This window comes from Macrosteles quadrilineatus, unplaced genomic scaffold (genome assembly GCF_028750875.1).
Source record: "Macrosteles quadrilineatus isolate MER2022 unplaced genomic scaffold, UCM_ALF_1.0 Scaffold_6__1_contigs__length_79288215, whole genome shotgun sequence".
In the NCBI taxonomy this organism is placed as follows: domain Eukaryota; kingdom Metazoa; phylum Arthropoda; class Insecta; order Hemiptera; family Cicadellidae; genus Macrosteles; species Macrosteles quadrilineatus.
In genome coordinates, this window is record NW_026542599.1 from 66676104 (window position 1) to 66698203 (window position 22100).

Below are 22100 nucleotides of genomic sequence, written 5' to 3' on the forward strand. Positions count from 1 at the left end.
TCAGTTGGTCATTGTTCAATTCTTCCTCTTTTGTCCTCAAGAGATGCATCTTTAGGATGCAATCTTGATACACTGTTGTGTCTAAGGTCTACAAGTGACTTTTCTTCTTTTGTCCTGAAGAGATGCATCTTTACGATGCAATCTTGATACACTGTTGTGTCTAAGGTCTACAAGTGACTTTTACCAATTCAGTTGGCCACTGTTCAATTCTTCTTCTTTTGTCCTGAAGAGATGCATCTTTACGATGCAATCTTGATACACTGTTGTGTCTAAGGTCTACAAGTGACTTTTACCAATTCAGTTGGCCACTGTTCAATTCTTCTTCTTTTGTCCTGAAGAGATGCATCTTTACGATGCAATCTTGATACACTGTTGTGTCTAAGGTCTACAAGTGACTTTTACCAATTCAGTTGGCCACTGTTCAACTCTTCCTCTTTTTGTCCTGAAGAGATGCCTCTTTAGGATGCAATCTTGCTACTACACTGTTGAGTCTAAGGTCTACCAGTGACTTTTACCAATTCAGTTGGTCATTGTTCAGTTCTTACCTCGACTCTATTGTCCAACTGTGGTGAATCGATGAAGTGGCGAGGCCATATCGAATCCCACCACTGGCCCGCTCGCCCGCCAGGCGCCTGCTGCGATGTTTTCAAATTTTCAACTCCACTTTCCAAGACTTTTTTGGAAGAGGCTATTGTTTTTAGGTAAATAATGAAGCTCAGTCCACAAAAAGTTAGTGTTGCAATTCGGAACACTGATGAATTTTTTCGGCGGTATCTTTTAACTTTAAATGTCCGTTTCATGTAGATCTCAAGTGCGTTATATTCTACTAAATTGTTTGTTCTTTTGTCTTTTTCAACACTCAAGAAAAAAAAACGTCTGTGGCTAAAATCCAGAAAGAATCGGTAGTAAGACAAATACACGGCAAGATAAAATAAAATTTCATTTTCTTAATCATAAAATCACTGGGTATTTTATTGTACATCGGCGGTGTATCTATAGTCAACGGTTAAAAAACCCATAACGCCATAACTATGATGGACCTAGCAGTAAAGAAACCTGATTGAAAATCCTCACAAAAGTTTGTTATAGTAGCCATAGTCAGTTATGACATTTGTACTTATATATTGTTAGTTTTATGGATGTAGTTATTTAATTCATATTCCCCCTTAATTTTCAGTTATTGAAAACCTCGTTTAACCAAATAAAACGATCTAATCGCAATCAATAACTCGCCAAACAGTAAGGCACAAATCATAAAATTAACTCTAACATAATAGAAACAAAATTTCGACTACACTAGCGATCAGTGTCACCGTACATGAACTAGACACGAAAAACTAGCGTCAAAATGTTCATTGGGATGAGAAGTCTACTTGTGTTGGTTTGTCTATGTTAAACTAGTTACAAAGCACCCACTTTGGTAGATTTTACCATAAATTATAAACAAAACACGACCTCTACATAAACCGTACAGAACTAACAATAAAATTGTCTTTAGCTGTTCCATTAGGATGAGAAATCTACTAAGGGAGTATGTTTTATCTATGATTTTACTTTTCAAGTAGAAAGTGTGTTATGATTTATATTAATATAGATCAGCCGACATAACTCTATGTAACATATGGTTACTTATTTTCTCCCCTTGTCTGTCTATCTTCCTTTGTTGCCTCGTAGTTTATGTTGACATGTGTATTTGTTAGATTGTAACGTTCAATGTGATACATTAGTTAGTGTTTTATAAATTAAGTAGAAGTAGGTAATATTTCTTCCGTGTGAAATTGATTAATTCTTGAGGACAAAATAATATAAAATAGTGTTGTACGTACCGGTAGCCTACAAGAACTACACGGACAGGAAATTCAGCGAAATGCTCACCGAAACCGGGTAAGGTTCGAGTAGAAAGTACGTTTGATGGGTTTTAGCCCTGGATTTTGTGCCCATATGTTATAGTAGGCCTAAACACATAGGATTGGAGTAAAAGAAGAGTTGTATAGTTATACCACAATCTGCCAGGCATACCACCACTGTGAGGAGGTCAGAAGTTAGCCCGGACCCCCGGGACCCGCCCGGGACCCCAAACCCCAGACCCTCAAATCCCCGGACCCCCAGAACACCATCTTATGGGTGCCTGACTCATCGGCCTGAACGTGGTCTCTGCTTAGGAACTTGTGCTGTGAGGGAACTTGGGAAATTCCCGCAATTTTGTGTTAGTGAAAGGGGGTCCAAACTGTTTTACTAATTGTTTTTGTTGCCAAAGTATGAAAAATGTACTGTTTTACCGATTTTTCAGTAATATATTTTATAAACATGTAGTTGGTTTTATTTGTAGTTTTAAGTGTTAGATGGAATAAGCGAATGTGGTGTAGAGGTGAATGAAAATCAAACCTTGATTAGCTAGTTCGATAGAAGAAGGTTCATTGGGCAATTTGTTCTAGACGGAGAAATATCTTTTTAAGCTCCATAATATACAAATAGGTAATGTTGAAAAAAAATTGTATGAATAGGCTATAGGCCTAGTTGCGAAAAACTACTCTTAAAATATACTAATGCGTTTCCCTGATCAAATCTCGGCCCCCCGGGTACTTATATAACTACTCAGAGTAAAATTGACGGGTTAGATAGTCTTGGTTAAACGGTTATTTAATATGTTACAAACCAGGCCTCCTTTGATCCAAATTAATTACAAAATGTTAAAAATGTGTAATGAGTTTGTGCATCTAAAATGGTCCACAAACATATTTCATAAGGGGAATTTAGGGGCTTTGCTACCCCTACGAAATGAAAAACATTCAAAAATGTATGTTAACAAAGATTTAGATTTAAATCATACAATACATGAAGGCACATATTGAAATAGCATCTATGGCGTTTGTACAAGGAGGTCTGTTGAAAAAATATGCGCTGATTTTCGAAGAATAGACTGTCCAGCTATTTTTCTGGAGCATAAATTTTACGATCAGCGGCGACCGCACGAAGTCATAACGTTATAACCGCTATTTAGTTTTATTGTATGCACCGGAATGGGATTTTTGAAACTTTGAGCAACAGATAAATTCCATTTAGACTACAGTGCGTTCAAACAGCCGTGGCACCTGAGGGATTAGGAGGACCCAAGGGTTTCCATGGGGTCTCCTAATCCCTCAGGTTCCACGGCTGTTTGAACGCACTGTAGGTTAGTGTCTAAATAAAGACTACAACAACTAAATACACATTTAAACATAAAATTAATTGATTTAGTACCATAAATAATGTTTAAAAAATCATAAGTTTCATAAGCATTGATTTTGGAAACTGCAAATAGACCCGACTCATTCTATTGTAAACTTTTAAATTTTGATGTGCGTTTTTTTACGTTCGAGTGCACTGGTGTTGACTAAATATTATAATGTTTCAGAAACGTTTCTTAAAACTATTCTTAGCTGATTCATGAGAATAGCAAATTTCATGTAAGATGTTAAACGTTCATAGAGTAATAATTCAAGTACACGCGCGAATTTACAAACTACTAGTCAGTTTTTACACGTTAGATAAGCATAGATTAAAGGAAAAGACTGTCTACTCTTTTAGTATGCTCAGACGACTTTAATTTTTCTACACTTTTAAGCGAAACATATCGTACAAATATCAAATTGTACTGACAACTACCTGCATACAAGCAACAATTTGGATTAGTCTCGATGTCTGAGGAATTTCTTAATTGTATTTTATTGGAACTCGGTCAGTTGCTTGAAAACTCATGAAGTCGAACTTGAACTTCACTTGCTTTATTTCAAAATAAGTTACACATCAAAATAACTACAACCGCTTGTAACTAAACAAAACATTGTTTACAAATAAACAAAAGACAGATTTACGCTCCAAGACGCCAAGACGTAAAGCGCAGGATGTTGGCTCGACTTGTAATAACAGCTGTTTACGACGCCGCCAACAACTGGGTGTCTGATTATCTGGATTTTGGCCTATCTCCAGACCATATGGTGGATCAGCTGACGAAAGGTTTCCCGCCAAATTATAACTACTTCCCGCTACTTTTACATCCTATCCAAAATTACGGAGACTTTCTTGGTAATTTGTGGTCGTGGACGAATCTATGTTACTAATTATGTTTAAACAGGTTATTCACCTTCTGATATGAATGTTTGTAAGTACCGAAGGGGTATGAAAAGAACATGTTCTTATTTGACTGTGCTTTTTAGGGCTAAGAAGGAGTACCATCATCGGTGCCTTGAGAGCAAGTTGGCAGCTACACACGATTAGTACTAAAATGTTGTATAACAATAGAAATTTGACATGCACTTATGGTGCATAGTCATTCAGGTGGGCTTATCTCCTTCCCCAAGGTGTAGGGATGATTTTCTTCCTGATATATTAAATGATACTGTGATTAATTGCGCTGGAGTGGTGATTACAATGATTTACTGATTTACTGTGGCTTTGTTTTGCACGGGAATGTTTTCAGAAAAAAAACATGTATCACAATCACGATGTTCTAAATATTAACTACCCCTGTCTTTAGTATTAAGTATTTAAAATTGTATATTTAGTATGATAAGCAAAACGAAGCTGCACGGTGTGGTATTACACTCTTGCTCTTGATACTTGGATAGTTGCATCCCTTATAATTCGGACACTCTAGTATGATCCTAAGAAAGTTTTGGACTACAAGAAAAGGTTTACGGGTTCGATCACCTGCAAATCCACAAACAAATTACACAACATGAATTGTCTGGATACCCGAGTGATTTATAGTGATCGCCTTCAAGCCGGAAGGTTGCTGGTTCAAAACAAAGCGATATCAATTCTGGGCCCAGATGACGTTTGTCATTACTGATGATGTCGAACAAACTGTCCAATAAGAATACAAATGTTTGTTCTATTAACTTACAAACAATCCTAAAAAGCCCAATTGCGTAGACAAACTATATAAACACAAAACCAGCCAAATTTACCTGGCAGAGTCAGCACAAAATTGTCCATGAGGCAATCGAGCAGTTTGTCTCAACTTTCCCACCGGACAGGTCAAAACGCTTGCTCCGCTCGTTTCGCTTGCTCGCTGTTATCAAGATGACGCACAACAGGTAGTCTTGCTCTGATTGCACCGGAGAGCAACCTGCGTTAATTGCGCTAGATCGTTATCAATTGCTACAACACGGAATGTTAAGCTGTGAAAAGGGCGAATTTGGTAATTATGTATAGATTTTATCTTCTGTTTTACATGCACAGGTTCCTATGCCGAAAGAAACTGTCCCGAAAAAAAATCGAGACACTTCTCCGAAAGGAATGTCTCTTAAGGCACTGGAATGTGTGTTGCCAGGTGCTGCTCCAAAATAATGTGAAGAATAGGACAAGCTCCAGAAATGTGTTTCTGAGGGATCCCTTTATGAGTTTTATTCCGGAGTAGCGCCTGGATTCGACACCAATCTTGAATTTGTGTAATCGTTGTAGAAATGTATGTATAATTAGCCTCCTCTAATACAGGAGGCTATGATAGTATCAAAACACTCTCCATATGCAGGGCAGAAACATAAAAACTATTTTCAGCTGTTCTGCAAGAATAATAAATCCACAAGTATGTGCCATGCTCAGACATTCGAAAAAAAAATTTAATCTATCTTCAGATTGTGGTGTAAGTACTCCTGTATTTTGTTGAGTTGTACTACTAGCATTTAATTGTTTTGGATCGTATTTAGTATTTGCTCAAATGGTTCGTTCACAAAACCGATCAGTTATAGCCCAGTAACTTAAGTTAAAAATCAAGGCCAACAAAGACATGAAAGATGTAAAGCTGATTTTTTGCATGGTGATAGTGTATGATAGGAAGGGTGTTTTCTGAAAGTTCCCCGAATTTCCCCCCCTTGCTTCCCCTTAAAACCCCCCCTCCCCCAAAACACCAGGTTGAAAGTGTAGTGTTTTACTAAATCACCTATATCTTTTGATGTAAACGAGCTATCAGCATAATTATTTTTTCTTTGAACTCCCCGTAAAATTTACTTTAATAAAATAACCTTACATGTAGCATTATCTCTATTGGATGGGTTTATATCTGTGATATAACAAAAAATATTATTTTTTTACATAAAATTGTAGATTAGGTCAAACCCTGGTTTTTGCAGTAGGTCGTACGTCAATTTGTTTGAAACAAAACTTTTTACCTATTTTATGAGCTTTCCAAAAATGTATAACAACATATATTTTAATTTAAGTTGTTACCGAATGAAGCTATTTAAATCCATGCTTCACTTAGCACATCATTCCAAATTGTTCAGTAAATATTACTAAATGATTACTTTTTATTTATTTATTGTTTACACACCCTGTGTGAATGTTTAACAAGCAAAATAAGAACACTGAATTACAAAAATAGTAAGAAAATAAGTACTCACAAGGATTAAAAATTAAGTAATCGGTAGTTATAAGAAAAGGCAAATATATGCTCAACAGGTTTAATTAGCCTACAGTTAAAAAACACTTAAGTAAGGCATAAACAATACAGTACATATCAACTTTCTTTTCCCTCATCATCCTCAGTTCCTTCGTCAATGAAGGGTGGGAGTGAATTTATACAATCAATGCTTTATACAATCATTTATACAATCAATTTAGTTGTACAAAGTTAAAAAAAAAACAATTTAGTATTTTCTCACCACTTGAAATTTGTAGATCACTTAGCTTATTACCAATAACTTTTAAATGGAGGGAAAATCTACCAAAGTGGATGTGATATTCTGAAAGAGAATACAATTTACTACAAATAACTACCATGCATTTTTTTAAAATTCTTAATAAAGGCAGGCAAAAGCTTGCTACAAATAGAAACTTGAAAACAGAAACTTGAAAAAAGAAACTTTCACCACAAATATTTGATAAAATCACACTTTCATAATTATTTGCAAATCTACATGAATTAGGCTTTCCAATGACCCATTAATTAACAAAATCGGTCTAGTAGAAGTCTAGATTTAGTTGTACAAAGTTTAACGAAAATATCCCTTACTCAGTATTTTATCATTACTATAAATTCAGAGGTTGCTTAGCCTTTTAGCAAATAACTTTTAAATGGTGAGGAAATCCACCAGAGTGGAAGGTGATATTCTGAAAGAGAATAACATTTCCTACAAATTGGTACCATGCACTTTTTGGAAATACTCAAAATAAGTAGCCAAAAGTCGCACCCAAATAAAACGTGTGAAAAACACAGTTTTCAATGTATTTCTTATGGAAAACATTTTTTTTTTCACCATAAATCATAACAAAAACAAACTTTCATAATTATTTGCAAATTTACATGAATTAAGCTTTCCAACGACACAATAATTATAAAATCGGTCCAGTAGAACTCTAGATTTAGTTGTACAAATATTTTTAAAACTGAATTATACAGGGTTAGTAAAAAGTGTGGAGACCCCCTGTTATTTTTTTAACGGCCCATACTAGAAAAAATAAACTGGGCACACCTTTATGGCATGTTATGAAGTACTTTTTGGGCATAACCACCACTTGGTGTACATCCCCAAAATGGGGGATTTTGGGGGAAACTCAAACAACCCTTTAAAAACCACATTTTAAATGTTAAGCCCCATTGAGTGGCCCCTCATTTTGAAGGTCCTGGTCAAAGAAAACTAACAACGCAAACTAGAGGTTTCTATCTCAATCCAGTAAAAAATGGAAGCTGATTGAAATCTTTAGAAATCAGAAATAACTTGCAATTTAATATTAAATTGGCTGCCATATTTTACTGTGTTAAGATAGAGACCTCTAGTTTGCTAGTTTTCTTTTATTATGATCTTCAAAATGAGGGGTCACTCGATGGGGCTTATCATTTAAAGTTTTTGAGTTTCCCCCATTTTGGGTTTGGTAACCAAGTGGCTATTAGGCTTCAAAAGTACTTCATAACATGCCAAAAAGGTGTGTAGAGTTTAGTTTTCCTAGTGTGAGCCGTTACAAAATTTACAGGGGGTCTCCAGACTTGAAAAGCTGTAAGTTAAATTTAACTTCTGAGAATTTCAATTGGCTGCCATTTTTTACTGGATTGAGGTAGATACCTCTAATTTGCGTTGTTGGCTTTCTTTTACCAGGACCTTCAAAATGAGGGGTCACTCAATGGGGCTTAAAATTTGAAATTTTAGAGTTTCCCCTAAAATCCCCCATTTTGGGGATGATCATCAAGTGGCGGTTATTCCCAAAAAGTACTTCATAACATGCAATAAAGGTGTGCCGAGTTTAGTTTTTTTAGTATGGGCCGTTAAAAAAATGTACAGGGGGTCTCCACACTTTTTACTAACCCTGTATATAATAGAATAGATATTTACTGGACAAGTTGGAATGGTACGCTAAATGCGCTTTGTGGCTGTTTGAAGCATGTATTTAAATGGCTTCATTCGGTAACAATTTAAATTAAAATATATATTGTTATACATTTTTGGAAAGCTCATCAAACAGGTAAAAAGTGTTGTTACATTGACGTACTACCTACTGCAAAACCGACGTTTGGCTTAATCTACAACTTCACGTTTTAAATAAAATAATATTTATTTTGTATCACATATAAAATCCCACCCAATAGAGATAATGCTACGTGTAAGGTTATTTTATTAAAGTAGATTTAACGGGGAGTTCAAAGAAAAAACAATTATGCTGATAGCTCGTTTACATCAAAAGATATAGGTGATTTAGTTAAACACTACACTTTCAACCTGGTGTTTCGGGGGAGGGGGGGGGTTTAAGGGGAAGCAAGGGGGAGAAATTCAGGGAACTTTCAGAAAACACCTTTCCTATTATATACTATCACCATGCAAAAAATCAGCTTTACATCTTTCATGTCTAGGTTCTTACCTAAAGTGACTGGGCTATTAGTAGTTAGTATGTTTACGCCACACTACATTATTTTGACGAACTTCCCACGCAAGTATTTAGTTCAGAAAACAGCTGCTTGCCGCCAGCTTATTTAAATGGGGTTTCATTGCGTACTACTGTACTGCAATGAGTTTTACCGGACACCAATCAGCTGATTACACTGTATTTAGTATTTAGGTGGCAATGAGTGGTTATAAACAAAAACATAACCTCTCAATGACTAGTGATTTTTAGTCCTTTAGTTGGTGGAAATATATAAGGATTTGTACAGATTTAGTAGTATGGCGTAAACTATCGTACGTCACTCGTCCAAAATGTGTGTACCGGACTCGTATGGTAATCCCGTACTCGACTTCGTCTCGCACGGGAACGACCACACTCGTCCGGTAAACACTTATTTTCAGGACTAGTAACGTAATATACTATTACATAGGAACATGTGTATGTTATTTAATCAACAGGTGTTATTTCAAACGTACGCATTTTCTGACACATGTGTTTAGTTGTTATTTACTTTCAAGCAAAATTCTGGGCAATTGCTTCAAATCAGCTATCCTGTCACAAAGTGGAACAACTATTCCCATAAACTCGTCTCCTTTACCTATGCCATAGATAAAATGCCTATACAATGGCGGAGTAAAATGAAAATATTGTTTCCTGAACGCCTACAGATCGTCCATTGAGTTTATTCTCTGACAGCTTCCATTGTTGCATCAGCTGTGTTCAGTTAAAGGCCAGCAAAGCCTGTTCGTTCATAACTAACACAAAGATATATTAATGTACCTTAGAAGAAGCGTGATTTCATGCGTTATTGATATTGTTGCAGCGCATATGTTTTGTTAAAAGTTTCTAGAGAAATTTTTGTTTCACTATTTTCTATATTAATCGACGTCTTGAATTTTTTCTACCAAGTACAAACTTTTTTCTTTTCAAAGGACTTAAGTTTACAAAGATCTATAATTTTTGTATTAAGATCTTGTTTTGTAAACAATAAAAACATAATACGTTTTTTACTCTAAATAATCCAACTTAACTTTAACAAACCTAAATAAAACGAAACTAAGGGTAAAATAGGTACAACATTATGCAAGATAGCAAGCACGAATCACGTGAGTTCAAGTACAAATCTGTGTACGTCAATGATTTCAGGGAAGCCCTCTCGGTTAAGCGGATTTAAAGTTTACCAATCGGCACGCAGGTCTGCTGACAAGGGGGTTACAGGACAATTGTACATTGTTTCTGAGTGCAGATGTTATGTGACGATATCTGAAGCATGCCTCGAACTCACAGCAATTATACTATAACCCTAATTAATTGTATTATGGAAGGAATAGAAAATTAAGCAATAGATTTTATAATAATTCTAATCATAGGTATTTTATCAGTTTCAGTAGAATTTATCTTGTATTTTGATTACATAACCTATTTACATACAAGAATTATAAACACTTAACATTTCAAACAAAAATAATTACCGGTAATGCTGATTTAACTTACATCAAACCTGATACAAATCTATAATATTTACTTAAAATTTATTTTGATCACCAATAATAACGGTTTATTTCTACCTAGCAAAAATACACGCTGATTTGAACGCTGAATTCACATATAGTTTAAGCTAAATCACAATGTGATGGCCTTTCATGAATCCCTAATCAGTACTAAGAGGTTTATAACAGATTTTACGTAAACTAGTTTAATAGTAATCTTAGTGTTTTTCTTTGAAGATTATTTGGATTAGGAATATAGAATAAAATGACAAATAACCAAACAATGACAAATAATTAATGAACGTAACATATTGAGACATTACAGTTTTCACAAGTATTCGTTTGCGTATAATTAGACAGAAATCCTATTTGACGAAAAATCCAAACAAGGTAGACGAAAACAAGACCATGGACGAGACTACTTTGCCATTCTGAAAACCGCTGTTTAAAACGATTCTGAGAGTGCATTTAAATTATTACTGAACTCATAATTGAAATGAAGAATTGGAAAAGAGATAACCCAAACAAACTAACCTAAAAAGCTGAATTCATATCGGTAACCTTTTTTCTCTGTAACAATGGTTCATTAAATTCACTCAATTGTGAAATCAATTTATATACTTGATCATCATACTTTATTTAAGTCTGCATGTTAACCTTTATTTTACGTAAAAGTTAAATTGTGTTTTCCGACAATGGATTGCGACGAAATTCAAAATACAGTTTATAGCTCTTTTCGGTAGACAAGAGGTAGATAAGTTTTATTTTTAATTAATCAGGACTTCTCCCCAACTGTTTTTGATGATTCCGTGCTATCTTATGACAACTTATTATGTCCCATCTTTTGTGATTTCAAAACATAAAATAAATAAACAAAACTATGTTATCAGGAAAATATATTTGCTACAGAATTCTTGGTTAATTTAGCCCTTATCGTAAGAAAATGTAGATAAATTAATTTTATCTAAAAAAGAATGTGGGACTGACTTCTTTAATTATTGTTCTCTATCTTGTGGTAAAGTCCAGACCATCTTTTAAAAATGTTATGCAGATTCTTTTCAAATTTTAAAAAGGTTTACGAATAGTTTTTACACATAACCTAATAACATTCACCAATAACTAAAAAAATTTAAACTAATAGGGGCGAATCATTTCCCATTTCCAAAACAACTAGGCCTACTATTTAAATTATACTAACTAATGTATAAAAACTCAAGGAAAAACTATACATATTTTCAAAATGGTTACTTACATTGATGTTCAGTTCGTATATCCACACCAGTTTTCCACCACACACACAAACAAAACACCGTAAAAATATGGAAATGACCGAGCACGGCACAAAGATAAGATCTTTCGCCGACGAACCGAACACCACAAGTAGTGCCGGGCCGGCCAGTGCAGGAATAGCACCAATGCCCTCGCGATGGGAAATTATCGTGCGCAAGGCACAAAATTATCGTACGCTTAGTAAAATTATGGTGCCCTAAAAATTATGGTAGTTTGATTCGATAGATCTTGTGCTCATACAAGTAAATACTTACGATTCACGAAAATTAATGGCTTATGAGGTTTAAAGTTGTTTATGTGTAGTAACAAGTATATTTGGAATCCATATTAGTACATTTTTAGAAATAATACAATATTTTGTTTAGTGGCTAATTTTTAAGTTTTTTAATTTCTCGAGTTTAGTTCAGACTACTGTATTTTAAATATTGTTGTCAAACCATTTATAAATCCTTCTTGACTTACATTTTGTGGTTTTGAATGGAATTCAATTCAGCATTTTTTTAATTAATTGATAAAAAGTAAGTTTATTAGAAGTAGCGAAGAACTCATACGTAGGTACGTAGGCGTAAATAATACTCTCGTTGCAGCAAACCTGCATAATAAGCATTACTATTTTGGATTTTTCCTATAGATTTTGAAAATAATATAAAATTTATATTATAAATGGATTTAAGGTCAGGTTTTCTGCTACTGTACAGCGAACACAAAGTGTTTGGATTTAAATTTAAATAGCCTGCCATGAATAAGACATGTTCAAAAATCTTCCTATTATTTTTTGTCCTTTGGAATAATAGGAACACAACCGAATATACTGGGACAAAACTTAGACATTTTGAAGCTGTCTTGTTTATAAAACATAGAGGGTTGTGTTACCTAACAAGACGTGAATTTTGGCTCATTATCACAATCAGAAAGCCAAAATTATCGTAGCCAAATTTGAAATGTTCTTAAACTCACTAATACACATGGAAGAGATTTGCACCATAAAAATACATCATCGTACTGATGGGGAAATTATCGTATCGTCGACTGGATTATCGTACCGCTGGCAACACTGGACACCCACGGGCCAGCCTTGACCTCGGCTTCCCATTCAAGACTTTTAAAATTTAAATGTTGCAAATTCTTACATAGTTAATTTCTTATCTGCCGACCCATCTCAGTGTTAATAAAACAGCTGTAAAATTGTTTCGTTCGGTGACATTTTATGTACTCAGGGTTATTTAATGTTTGTTCCAAACTGTTGCTGTATTTACTAGAGTTTCAAATGTTATAATCGAGATATTTTAGAAAAGTGACTTTGTCAAACGACAAACAATGAAAACTTATTAGAGATTTTAATACTCCCGCTGTAGAAAACCTGTTTACATTAAAATATTTACTAAAAAATATCGTTTAAAAATCCTTAAATAAGTCGTTCCAAAAGGGTTTTTTCAAATTGTAATCATTTGAACATTTCTTGTAAACATTAAAATGTAATGTTTACATAAATAACAGTTATTGATTTATAAAATTTTATTAAATACAATTTTATAAATAAATAACAGCACTTTACCCAAAATATTATATAAGTTGCATTTCTATAGAGTTAAATATTTGTAAAACCTCACGATTCTGAATCAACCACTCGACGGATTTTCATGATTTTTGTGTCAAAAGAAAGACAATTTTGAGAACTAGGGAATGTCGAAGCCATAATTTTAGCTTAGGGTTTCAGTTTCTTAGAAATTGAGTTTAAAATTTTTTAAAGTCTAGCAGCCGACGCTAACATTCTACTCTAGCTTTTGGTATAATACCATTTGCTTTAACAGCTGTAAGCATTAAGCGTTTTCGACTCAAATTCAGCATTTGGATGAAAATGAAATGACATACGTAGAATTGACTTATTTATACTATGCGTAATGCTATAATCATTTATTCGGTAAGAGGATAAGAGATTATTAAAATATACATAGTAAAATACTAGATGATCTAATTTAATTTTTTGAGCAGTCTATAAAATATTTAGTTAGTTTTAGTGTAATATAATTTGTTACAACTATATATAGTTTGTTATAACAGCTGGGTGAATAAAAAAAAAAAATTCTATAGAACTATGAGGTTAGTTTATTTACTCTGTGGTTTTGTCATTGATTATAGCATTGACTATTGGATACTAAGGTAATTATAGTCAAAGATTATAGGAAATAAGTAGGATTCTCATTCTCTGCTCACGAGTCTTAAAAAAAAAGCTTATGAAAATAATTTTACTACTCGACTTTTTGAGGAAAGGTTGGGAAAATAACAATGATCACATGTTTTAATTCTTCTTGGCAGCCTTTTCTTTTCATAAATTTTGAACTGCTTAAACTATGCTTGAATTATAGTCTGTCTAAAATAATTGTGCGGTTGGAATTCAACATATGATTTCCCTATCATGGTAAATCTCCCACTCATTTACCCTTTTCTACACTGAAATCCCCTGTAACAATCATCTGTTTTATATTGCAGACAGGTTTTTAGGAAGCATTTGTTTATTATGATTGATTTACACACATAATAAAACAATAAGATTTATTTGAACAATAAATAATCTACGTGTCAATTTTAATTTCACTAAAAGTTTTGTTATAATGTAATATATATACATAATCCTGGACTAACATTTTTGCTTTTGATGGTTTGATGGATTGTTTTAAATACAATTTCAGTTCTGGTAATGTAACTATACATTATTAAATTAGTTAATATCGTGGTGAACTGGTTTCAAAATTTTAAAGCGATTCTTCACTTCTTTATTTAGTTGTTATTTTAATACCGTCGGTAATAGGAACTTTGCCAATGTCTCTAGCGGAGCCCTAAGGTCAGATCAGGATGAAAACCATTGGGTTATCCTGTTTATGCCTGAATAATCAGTTTACAACATTAAACTCGCTAGGTAAATGACAAGTAGGAGCATTCAATTTTCTTTTACTGAGGATAAACTAACATAACAAATTGATCATACTATTTGAATGAACGAGTTATGTTTGGAGATACACACAAATTAAACCATTTGTATGTAACAGCTATATTAAAGTTTATGCATTTTTCATCGTTTACTAATTGTATAAATATTTCAAATAACTTCTTGATCAGCATTGTACGTGTTATTAAATTTACGGGAAGTAAATAAAAGAAACGTCTTATAACACTTAAAACATATATTTACGCTTATACTGTTACTCACAAGACGGTAAATATACCATCGTTTTTGTATATTTACCGTCTTGTGAGTAACAGTATAAGCGTAAATATATGTTTTAAGTGTTATAAGACGTTTCTTTTATTTACTTTCCGTAAATATTTCAAATCCTTAATAATAAAAGGCCAATATGCCTTAGTACACACCAAATAGAAAACAAATCTCGTAAAAACATATAAATTTAATTTGATTTTTAAAACATATATTAAACCACAAAATGAACACAATATGGTGTAAATTTAACAAATGTTACTTGTAATGTGGACGTTAAAAAAGTACTGGAGACTTTCCATTACATAATTCACTCTCAACTGGAAAGTAGAGTCAGTGTCATCCTGCAGATTTATAATAAATGCTTTTTTTTAATAATTGTACACTCTAAAAATTGTAATAATGTCTTGGCACCTTATAATAACACAGACTGAATAATATTAAACTGCAAAAAAATACCATCAGAATAATCACAATGTTGTTTACTACTAAAATGTAAACAAAGTGACAACTGTGGTAAAATTATAAACAGTATGAATCAGCTGTAGGCTAATATGTTGTGGTGGCAGGGGCCAGGGAGAAAACAGGGGAAAACAAATTTTTCCTTCAACCGCACATTAAATTCAGACAGAGTATAGTAATAGACTCACTATATACAGTTTTAATGGACTACTCGATTCCCGTACGTAGGACGGGCCAACAACTCGTTGCTTGTAAAGATAATTAGCTTATATCTACAGATAGCAAAATTCTAACGTTTTTCAAATGCATAACAAATACATCAAGAAAGTATATTTTTAACACGTAAAAGACTTATATCTGGATGATCTTTAATTTACGTAATTAATCATGCAATGCAAATTTTCCCAATTATCTCCCATATGATTTCCAACAGAGATTAATTTTCCTCAAGGATTCAAAATTTCCCTCAGTAATCCCCAATCACCGCATAATTACTCTGACGGGTAATCGAGCTTTCTGCCTTGGGATTCGCCTGGCAAAAAACGTTTGAAAGCGAATGTAAACATATCTTGAGGGAGTGAGAAGAAGTTGCCGTAATTACGGGAAAGCAAATGTCGTTCTGAAATATAACTTTCCTTTTCATCTGTCGTTTAATAAGTTGGGGAAAGACTAACCAGGTTCCGCGGAGAAATTAAAACACTGGAGGCCTCAGCTAACTGCTCAAGGCTACCAATTGCTAGATGATTAAATTTTACAAACGTTGGATGATTATTTGGGCCTAAAACCGTCACATCGGAATAGATCACGTACAATTTTAAATATATATTTTATTTATACATTAGTTAAATATTGGTTTCTCAAAGGCGTACAATTTAGTTATTTATGACATTCTTTAGATTAATTTAAGTATAGAGTATGTTTTATCTATGGTATAGGTGTGTAGCAAAACACAATGACTAAATTTAGCAAAATGTAAAATAGTCAATGTGAAGTGGGAGTTATGTTATTAAGTTGATCCAACACATGTTAAGCAGTTTATTTACAAATTCTTATAATTTATACAAAATATCTATACATTGTAGTTTTCATACTATGTTCATGAAAATATATCAATAAAATTATTTTCATAACTTATACACTTTTAAAAATCGAAAGCAGAGCCTAAGTTGATACAGCGTAGGCTATAGATTTTTTTTTTTAATTTCCATAATCATTGACATTGTCTTAGAAAAATAATCTATGATAAAGTTTTAGATCAAATAAACCTCACACATAGCTGCAAAAAATATTATATTTCATTTCTTTGGATCAGCTGTCTGAAGTTGTGAAATATGCACTTTGGAAGTTCTTCTTGTTTACACTGAAATGTCAAAGCATATGTAAACATTGTGATGGTTCTCATTGCAGCCATGGAGACCAATCAATCTGTATTTACTTTTAAAATCCTCACCTCAGAACTTTAAAAGCCAAAGGGACAAAGCCCACAGTCGGTATCGAAGTGTGATTAGTGTGAATAGTCCTATTACCATCATATTAATTTATTATCATTTTATTTGTAAAAAACACACACACACTTTATTGCCCTTCCTCTAGCATCAAACCTCCTACCCACTCGTTAAACCTATTTTTGTTTAAATAGGGAATAAATCTGTCAGACAAGAACAAAATTAAGTGAAAATTCAACCTAGAAATGCAAATTAGCTCGCAAGTTTGCTGTGTCGGGGCATTTTCTACCCTCTCTCAAGATTGATATTTTAACGCAAGCTGATACACCGAAGTTGTTTTTCACAACTTGATTCTCCCCAACCGTTTTGGAGGAGCTGTAATGGATGAGCGAGGTATTTGTCCTCACTGGTCTCAGGGACCGGGTTCAAATCCCACCAATCACCAATTTAGATCATAATGTCTAATCTCTAGGCCAATGTATAAATTGGTTCCAGGTTAGCCAATATAGGGATCTGAGATGGGAAATAATTCCCTGGCCGATGAAGCTGCGCTAGAGATTCTACTTGGAAGCGCCAACTCAGACCGTGGAGGGAGAAATGCACTGTTACCGAAACGATGAAAGTAAAAGTAGGCTGTTAGGTCCTGGGAGCCAAACCAGTCTGGCGGGTTGGTTCTTGTAACCTTTCATGCCTCGGAATGTCCCGACTACCCATACCCATACCCAATACCCATACCCGTACCTAGCGTTATACAAGGGTTGTGTAATCAACGCAACCTGCTAACGTGCCTCAGATTGTTCCTAGAAGTACTTTCCTTGAGTAGATGGAGCATTTGAGAAATCTCGGAGTACGGTTTTGAGATTATCCTTGAGTTGTAGCATAAAACACGTAGGGTGTGTGTTGTTCGGTAGGCCACTTGATCGTCAAGCCACTTGAACGTCAAGCCACTTGATCGTTAAGCCAGTTGACCGATATTTCAGATTAATACAAGCAATTAGCTTCTCGACAAAGTGGTTTTTCAATATTTTCCGGGTTTTTAAAATTTCCTAATTTAATTTAAATTGACAATTAACTAGTTCGGCAACCAAGTAACTTTTCACTCAAATAGGTGCCCCTTAACAAATAAGACTTTTCATAAGCTTAAGGGCACAAACGGCACAAACCAATTTCAAATATCTCAAATAGTTCAAAGTTAAGGGGTGGGGCAAGTTACTTTTCAGCCACCCTGTGTAGCCATAGTTAAATAGGGCGTATCCTGTGTGAATGATGGTAATACTATATCTTTGCACGTTATGCGCATAGCCTCTCAGTTGAATCAATTTGTTGACTTCTTCTATCGCTTGATCTCCTACGTATTTTTTGTGTAATTGGAAACTAAACACGAATATCCAAATGATCAAAAGATTAGCGTGGAATCTGTGTTCCTTGATGATCATAGGGATGGCTTAGATTAGGGATAGCTTAGGGACTCCTGGGTCCAGTTTCAAACAAGCTACAGCCTTTCTCATCGAAACTGTGACCAAAACTCGTCCCCATCTTCTCCTGCCTCATTTGCCGGCCTGATGGCGACATTGTGGACCACGGCCACCGTTATTTACACTACGTGATCGACTATTGTGGGTTAAGAGGTGGGAAGAGTCGTGCGTTTCAAGCTATACCGTTGAGACCAATCAAAACAGCATCAAGCCTGGGTGCCGAGTGTTGGGTGCAATGACCACGCCGGTGTGTGTGTGTGTGTGTGTGTGTGTGTGTAAACGCCCACCTGAACCGGTCATTGTTCGCACTGCTAATTAAAAGAGGAACTATTTATTATGGTCGTTTCCCGGCCAACGGAGTTGTAGTTGAATTCTTAATGGAGTACTAGAGATAGTCGTTGAATGTTCACGATTTTAATGCATCTATATATCTATGAACGGTTTCATGGTGATCTCATTTTAGAATCAATTTTAATAGTCAGATTAATTTGTTGAGTCTTTCGGATGACAACCAAACTTTCTGTACGGTGTTCTAAAATAGCTGAAAATCGTATTTTTAGGTGGGAGTGTGTGTTTAGGTTTGCGAGTACGAAATGTTCAAAATATTAATCGATGGTGAAGCACCGATATTCTTTTAAGGAATTCCACGGATACAACACACCATAAAAATATTCTAAGGGTATGATGGGTGCACGGAAATCGACTCTCGCATGACTTTTCATCCAATATTCTAAATATATAGGCAAATAGTGACCAAATTGAGTAAGTTCCGAGTTTCGGGGTGACAGGAGATATAACTCAAAGGGGAACCTCGTATTTGTTTGAGTGTTAAGAAAATTGTGCCACTAAAAACCCTAGTTTAGGTTTCATGGAACTCTGTGCAATTGAAAGAGGTTCATTGATTCCTCTGTTTCATTCTATAAGGATGTCTTCGACACCGTGCACGAAAAGAGGTTTCATAATCATTGAAACGTCTTATGGTCTGTATGATGGAACCTGTCTCCTGACCCTCCTTTACTTGAGTAGTTCGAGCCATATACTTTTGGCCACTGGCAGTACGGCAGTACCCAGATACAGGGGACAGGTTCCACCACACAGACCATAAAGCACAAGGAACATTGCTGATTCTTGAACCTGACACCAGCAGACTCGAGTCCAAGTCTGTGTGACTGTGGTGACTAGCGCCACATCTCGTATATACTTCTGGGAAGCTGTGGGTCCAAGCCCTGGTAGCTCAGCTACCTGTAGACGTCAACGTCGTTCCAGAGGTTAGTCGTGGATCCGGGGTTGGAGCTGGGGAACATCCTCAGCAACCATGTCACTGACGTGCTCCCACGGAGAATCATCCGCCGTCTCTTCAAGTCTTGCTCGAAGGCCGTCGATGAAGTCTCGGAGAGTCGTGATGGCTGCGGAGTCTCTGATGACGGAGTTCCTCACGTACCAGGGTGAATCTGTCGCCTGTCGGAGAGCCTGTGGTTCTCGGGGAAGATGTGGTCCTTGCCGGGCTTGGGGATGAGGATGACGTTCGCCAGCTTCCAGGTGTCGGGGAAGTGGGCCAGCCTCACGCAGGAGTGTTTGTTGAGACCTTCGCCGACTCGCTGAAAGACCAGTTTTCCCCTCACCCAGATGTCTACGATGAGGACTTCTGCGAGGTTGTTGACGACTTCGTAGAGACCTACGAGCCGGACTCCGACGAGGAAGATCTCGCCCACGTGAGAAGACTCGAAGGCTATCAGAACTCCATCTCCCTATCCCATGTTTCCTAGGTCCGGTGGTTACCCTGAGCTCCTTCCTTCACACTAGAGTAACTTCACTCCAATTGGCATCACTGACTACTAATGGTTCTGTGAGAATCTGGCCTGGGAACTCACGCACACACGCACCTACACACACACACATTTACACGTTCGAGGGTATCCTTTGTGACCGTTCCGCTACGCACCTCAGCACAAACTACCTTTGTACTATAGAACCGACTCAATCGATTTTCACACTTGCAACTCGTGTGTCTTCTTAAGTTAAGATCTGCTCAAATGAACGAAATTCTGTGTTAAGTTCTGATCGATCAAATGACTTCAATGAAGTGAACTATTTTATTATCACGGCCTAAAAACTATTTTTCTACGACCATATTTTAAATAACAGTTTCAGTTCAATGCTTGGAATTTAAAAGTTTCACATAACAGCATTGTTTACTTTCATAACAGCATAGTTTTCTATTTGTCTATCATGGTTTTACTCATAACAACACGGGTAAGGGACCAATGAGATTCAAGGATTGAGAGAGAAGAAGTAAAGTTGTAATGATTCGAACCTAAACTAATCAGCTGTTCAGGCCAATTTAATTGTTGAGTGGCGCAATTAGTGGGTACAATTTTTCGTTGCATCACTGTCAGTGGCAATGAAAGGTTATAAACGAAAACATACCCCCACGTTTAACCCAACATTTATATAAAGTGGACTTGACAAAATAGACGACAGTCCAACCGGTACCAACACGACAGAGATTGATATTTTGGCGCCGGACCTTTATCGCTGTGACTACAATTAATCGGACCTCCATTTGGCTTGTCGGAGGGATATTTCAGTCCTGGGGAGAAGAAAAAGAAATACAACCAGAAATAAACAGGACGTCCAGTAAAAACACGTTTATTTTTGTAGCCGTTCGAATTTAACACGCGCATTGTTCAAATTGGTTGCCAAAGTAGTGCAGTGTCCGTTTTAGAATGTGCTAGGTATAAAAGTTTAGACCTTGAAATTTGTAAATGTTTTTACTATTTACTTTGTAGGCCCATACACATTGATAGTCAACGCGGTTGAGCATAAACAATGTTAACTTCCTGTTAAAATTTATTACCTATCACTCTTCACAAGCTCACAAAGAAATCCCAATTCAATGGATGAAATCTTTTTACATTACAATTAGTGACAATATAGATGAAAGAAGTTTCTTTGTCGTGAAAAAGTAAAAAATATACACAAAGATAAACACAAATAAATTTTACTCAGAATGCTAAATATTGTTCCTACAGTCGCCCAACAAAGTGGGCTTCCTTGCACAGATTATAGTATAGGCCTAGTACAGAAAGCCTTACTTTGGCGCACACCAGTATTCCAACTAAACAACACAAATAGCGTGCTTTTATTATGCACGTAATCCGTGTACGCTTGAAAATAAGTTGGCAACATTTAAAGATATTATGACTACGATCAGGTGCAGCGTTTCCCATTTGTTTGGATTTAACCTAACCTAAAAACGTGTTGTACAGTGTTTGAAAAACTAACTATTTATATGATTTATAGCATAGGCAAATAGAATAAATATTCTATTTGTCTATGTTTATAGTAACTGTAGGAAATATATAATGTCTACTAGTTACACAAAAACACAAATAACTATTTCCTATTTGGACCTATTTTCTTTGTCAAAGTCAGCGGATGAACAGCTGATGTCCTCAACTCCAGCCAATAACGTTTAGACCAAGGGATGAAAAAAATCGTAAGCCCTGCAAAACATTAATTTAAAAACAGCTGTTTTTGGTGCTAGCAATCTTTTCTATTTTGACCATAGAAATTGACATAATACTTGACTAATATAATTATTGCTCTATACACTGGTCCTACATACGCCAATACAATTTTGCTATCGATGATCTCTGTGGCCCCTAAGCCTGAAGACGGGTGTCCAAGTGGAACTAACCGCCACCAGGGAGTCACTTCCGCCAACGACAGGTCATTTCCGGTGTCTAGTAACTCAATCACACATTGATTCTACATATGCAGACACAAACCTGCTTAATATAGCATCCAAGATAACAGCAAGCTTGTGATTTCCACCGTGCCCTAACTAGCTCCTTGCACACTACTG

General features: G+C 35.4%; 1 protein-coding gene across 1 annotated transcript in view; it reads right to left on the reverse strand.

The window, feature by feature from the left end:
* Nucleotides 1–11736, reverse strand: part of LOC128996955 (uncharacterized) — a 64959-nt gene extending 53223 nt beyond the window's left edge. The window contains exon 1 of the mRNA XM_054422508.1: nt 11599–11736. Within this exon, the coding sequence (XP_054278483.1) occupies nt 11599–11600 (2 nt within the window). The 5' untranslated portion in view covers nt 11601–11736. The remainder of the gene's footprint in view (nt 1–11598) is intronic.
* Between the last annotated feature and the right edge of the window lie 10364 nt (nt 11737–22100).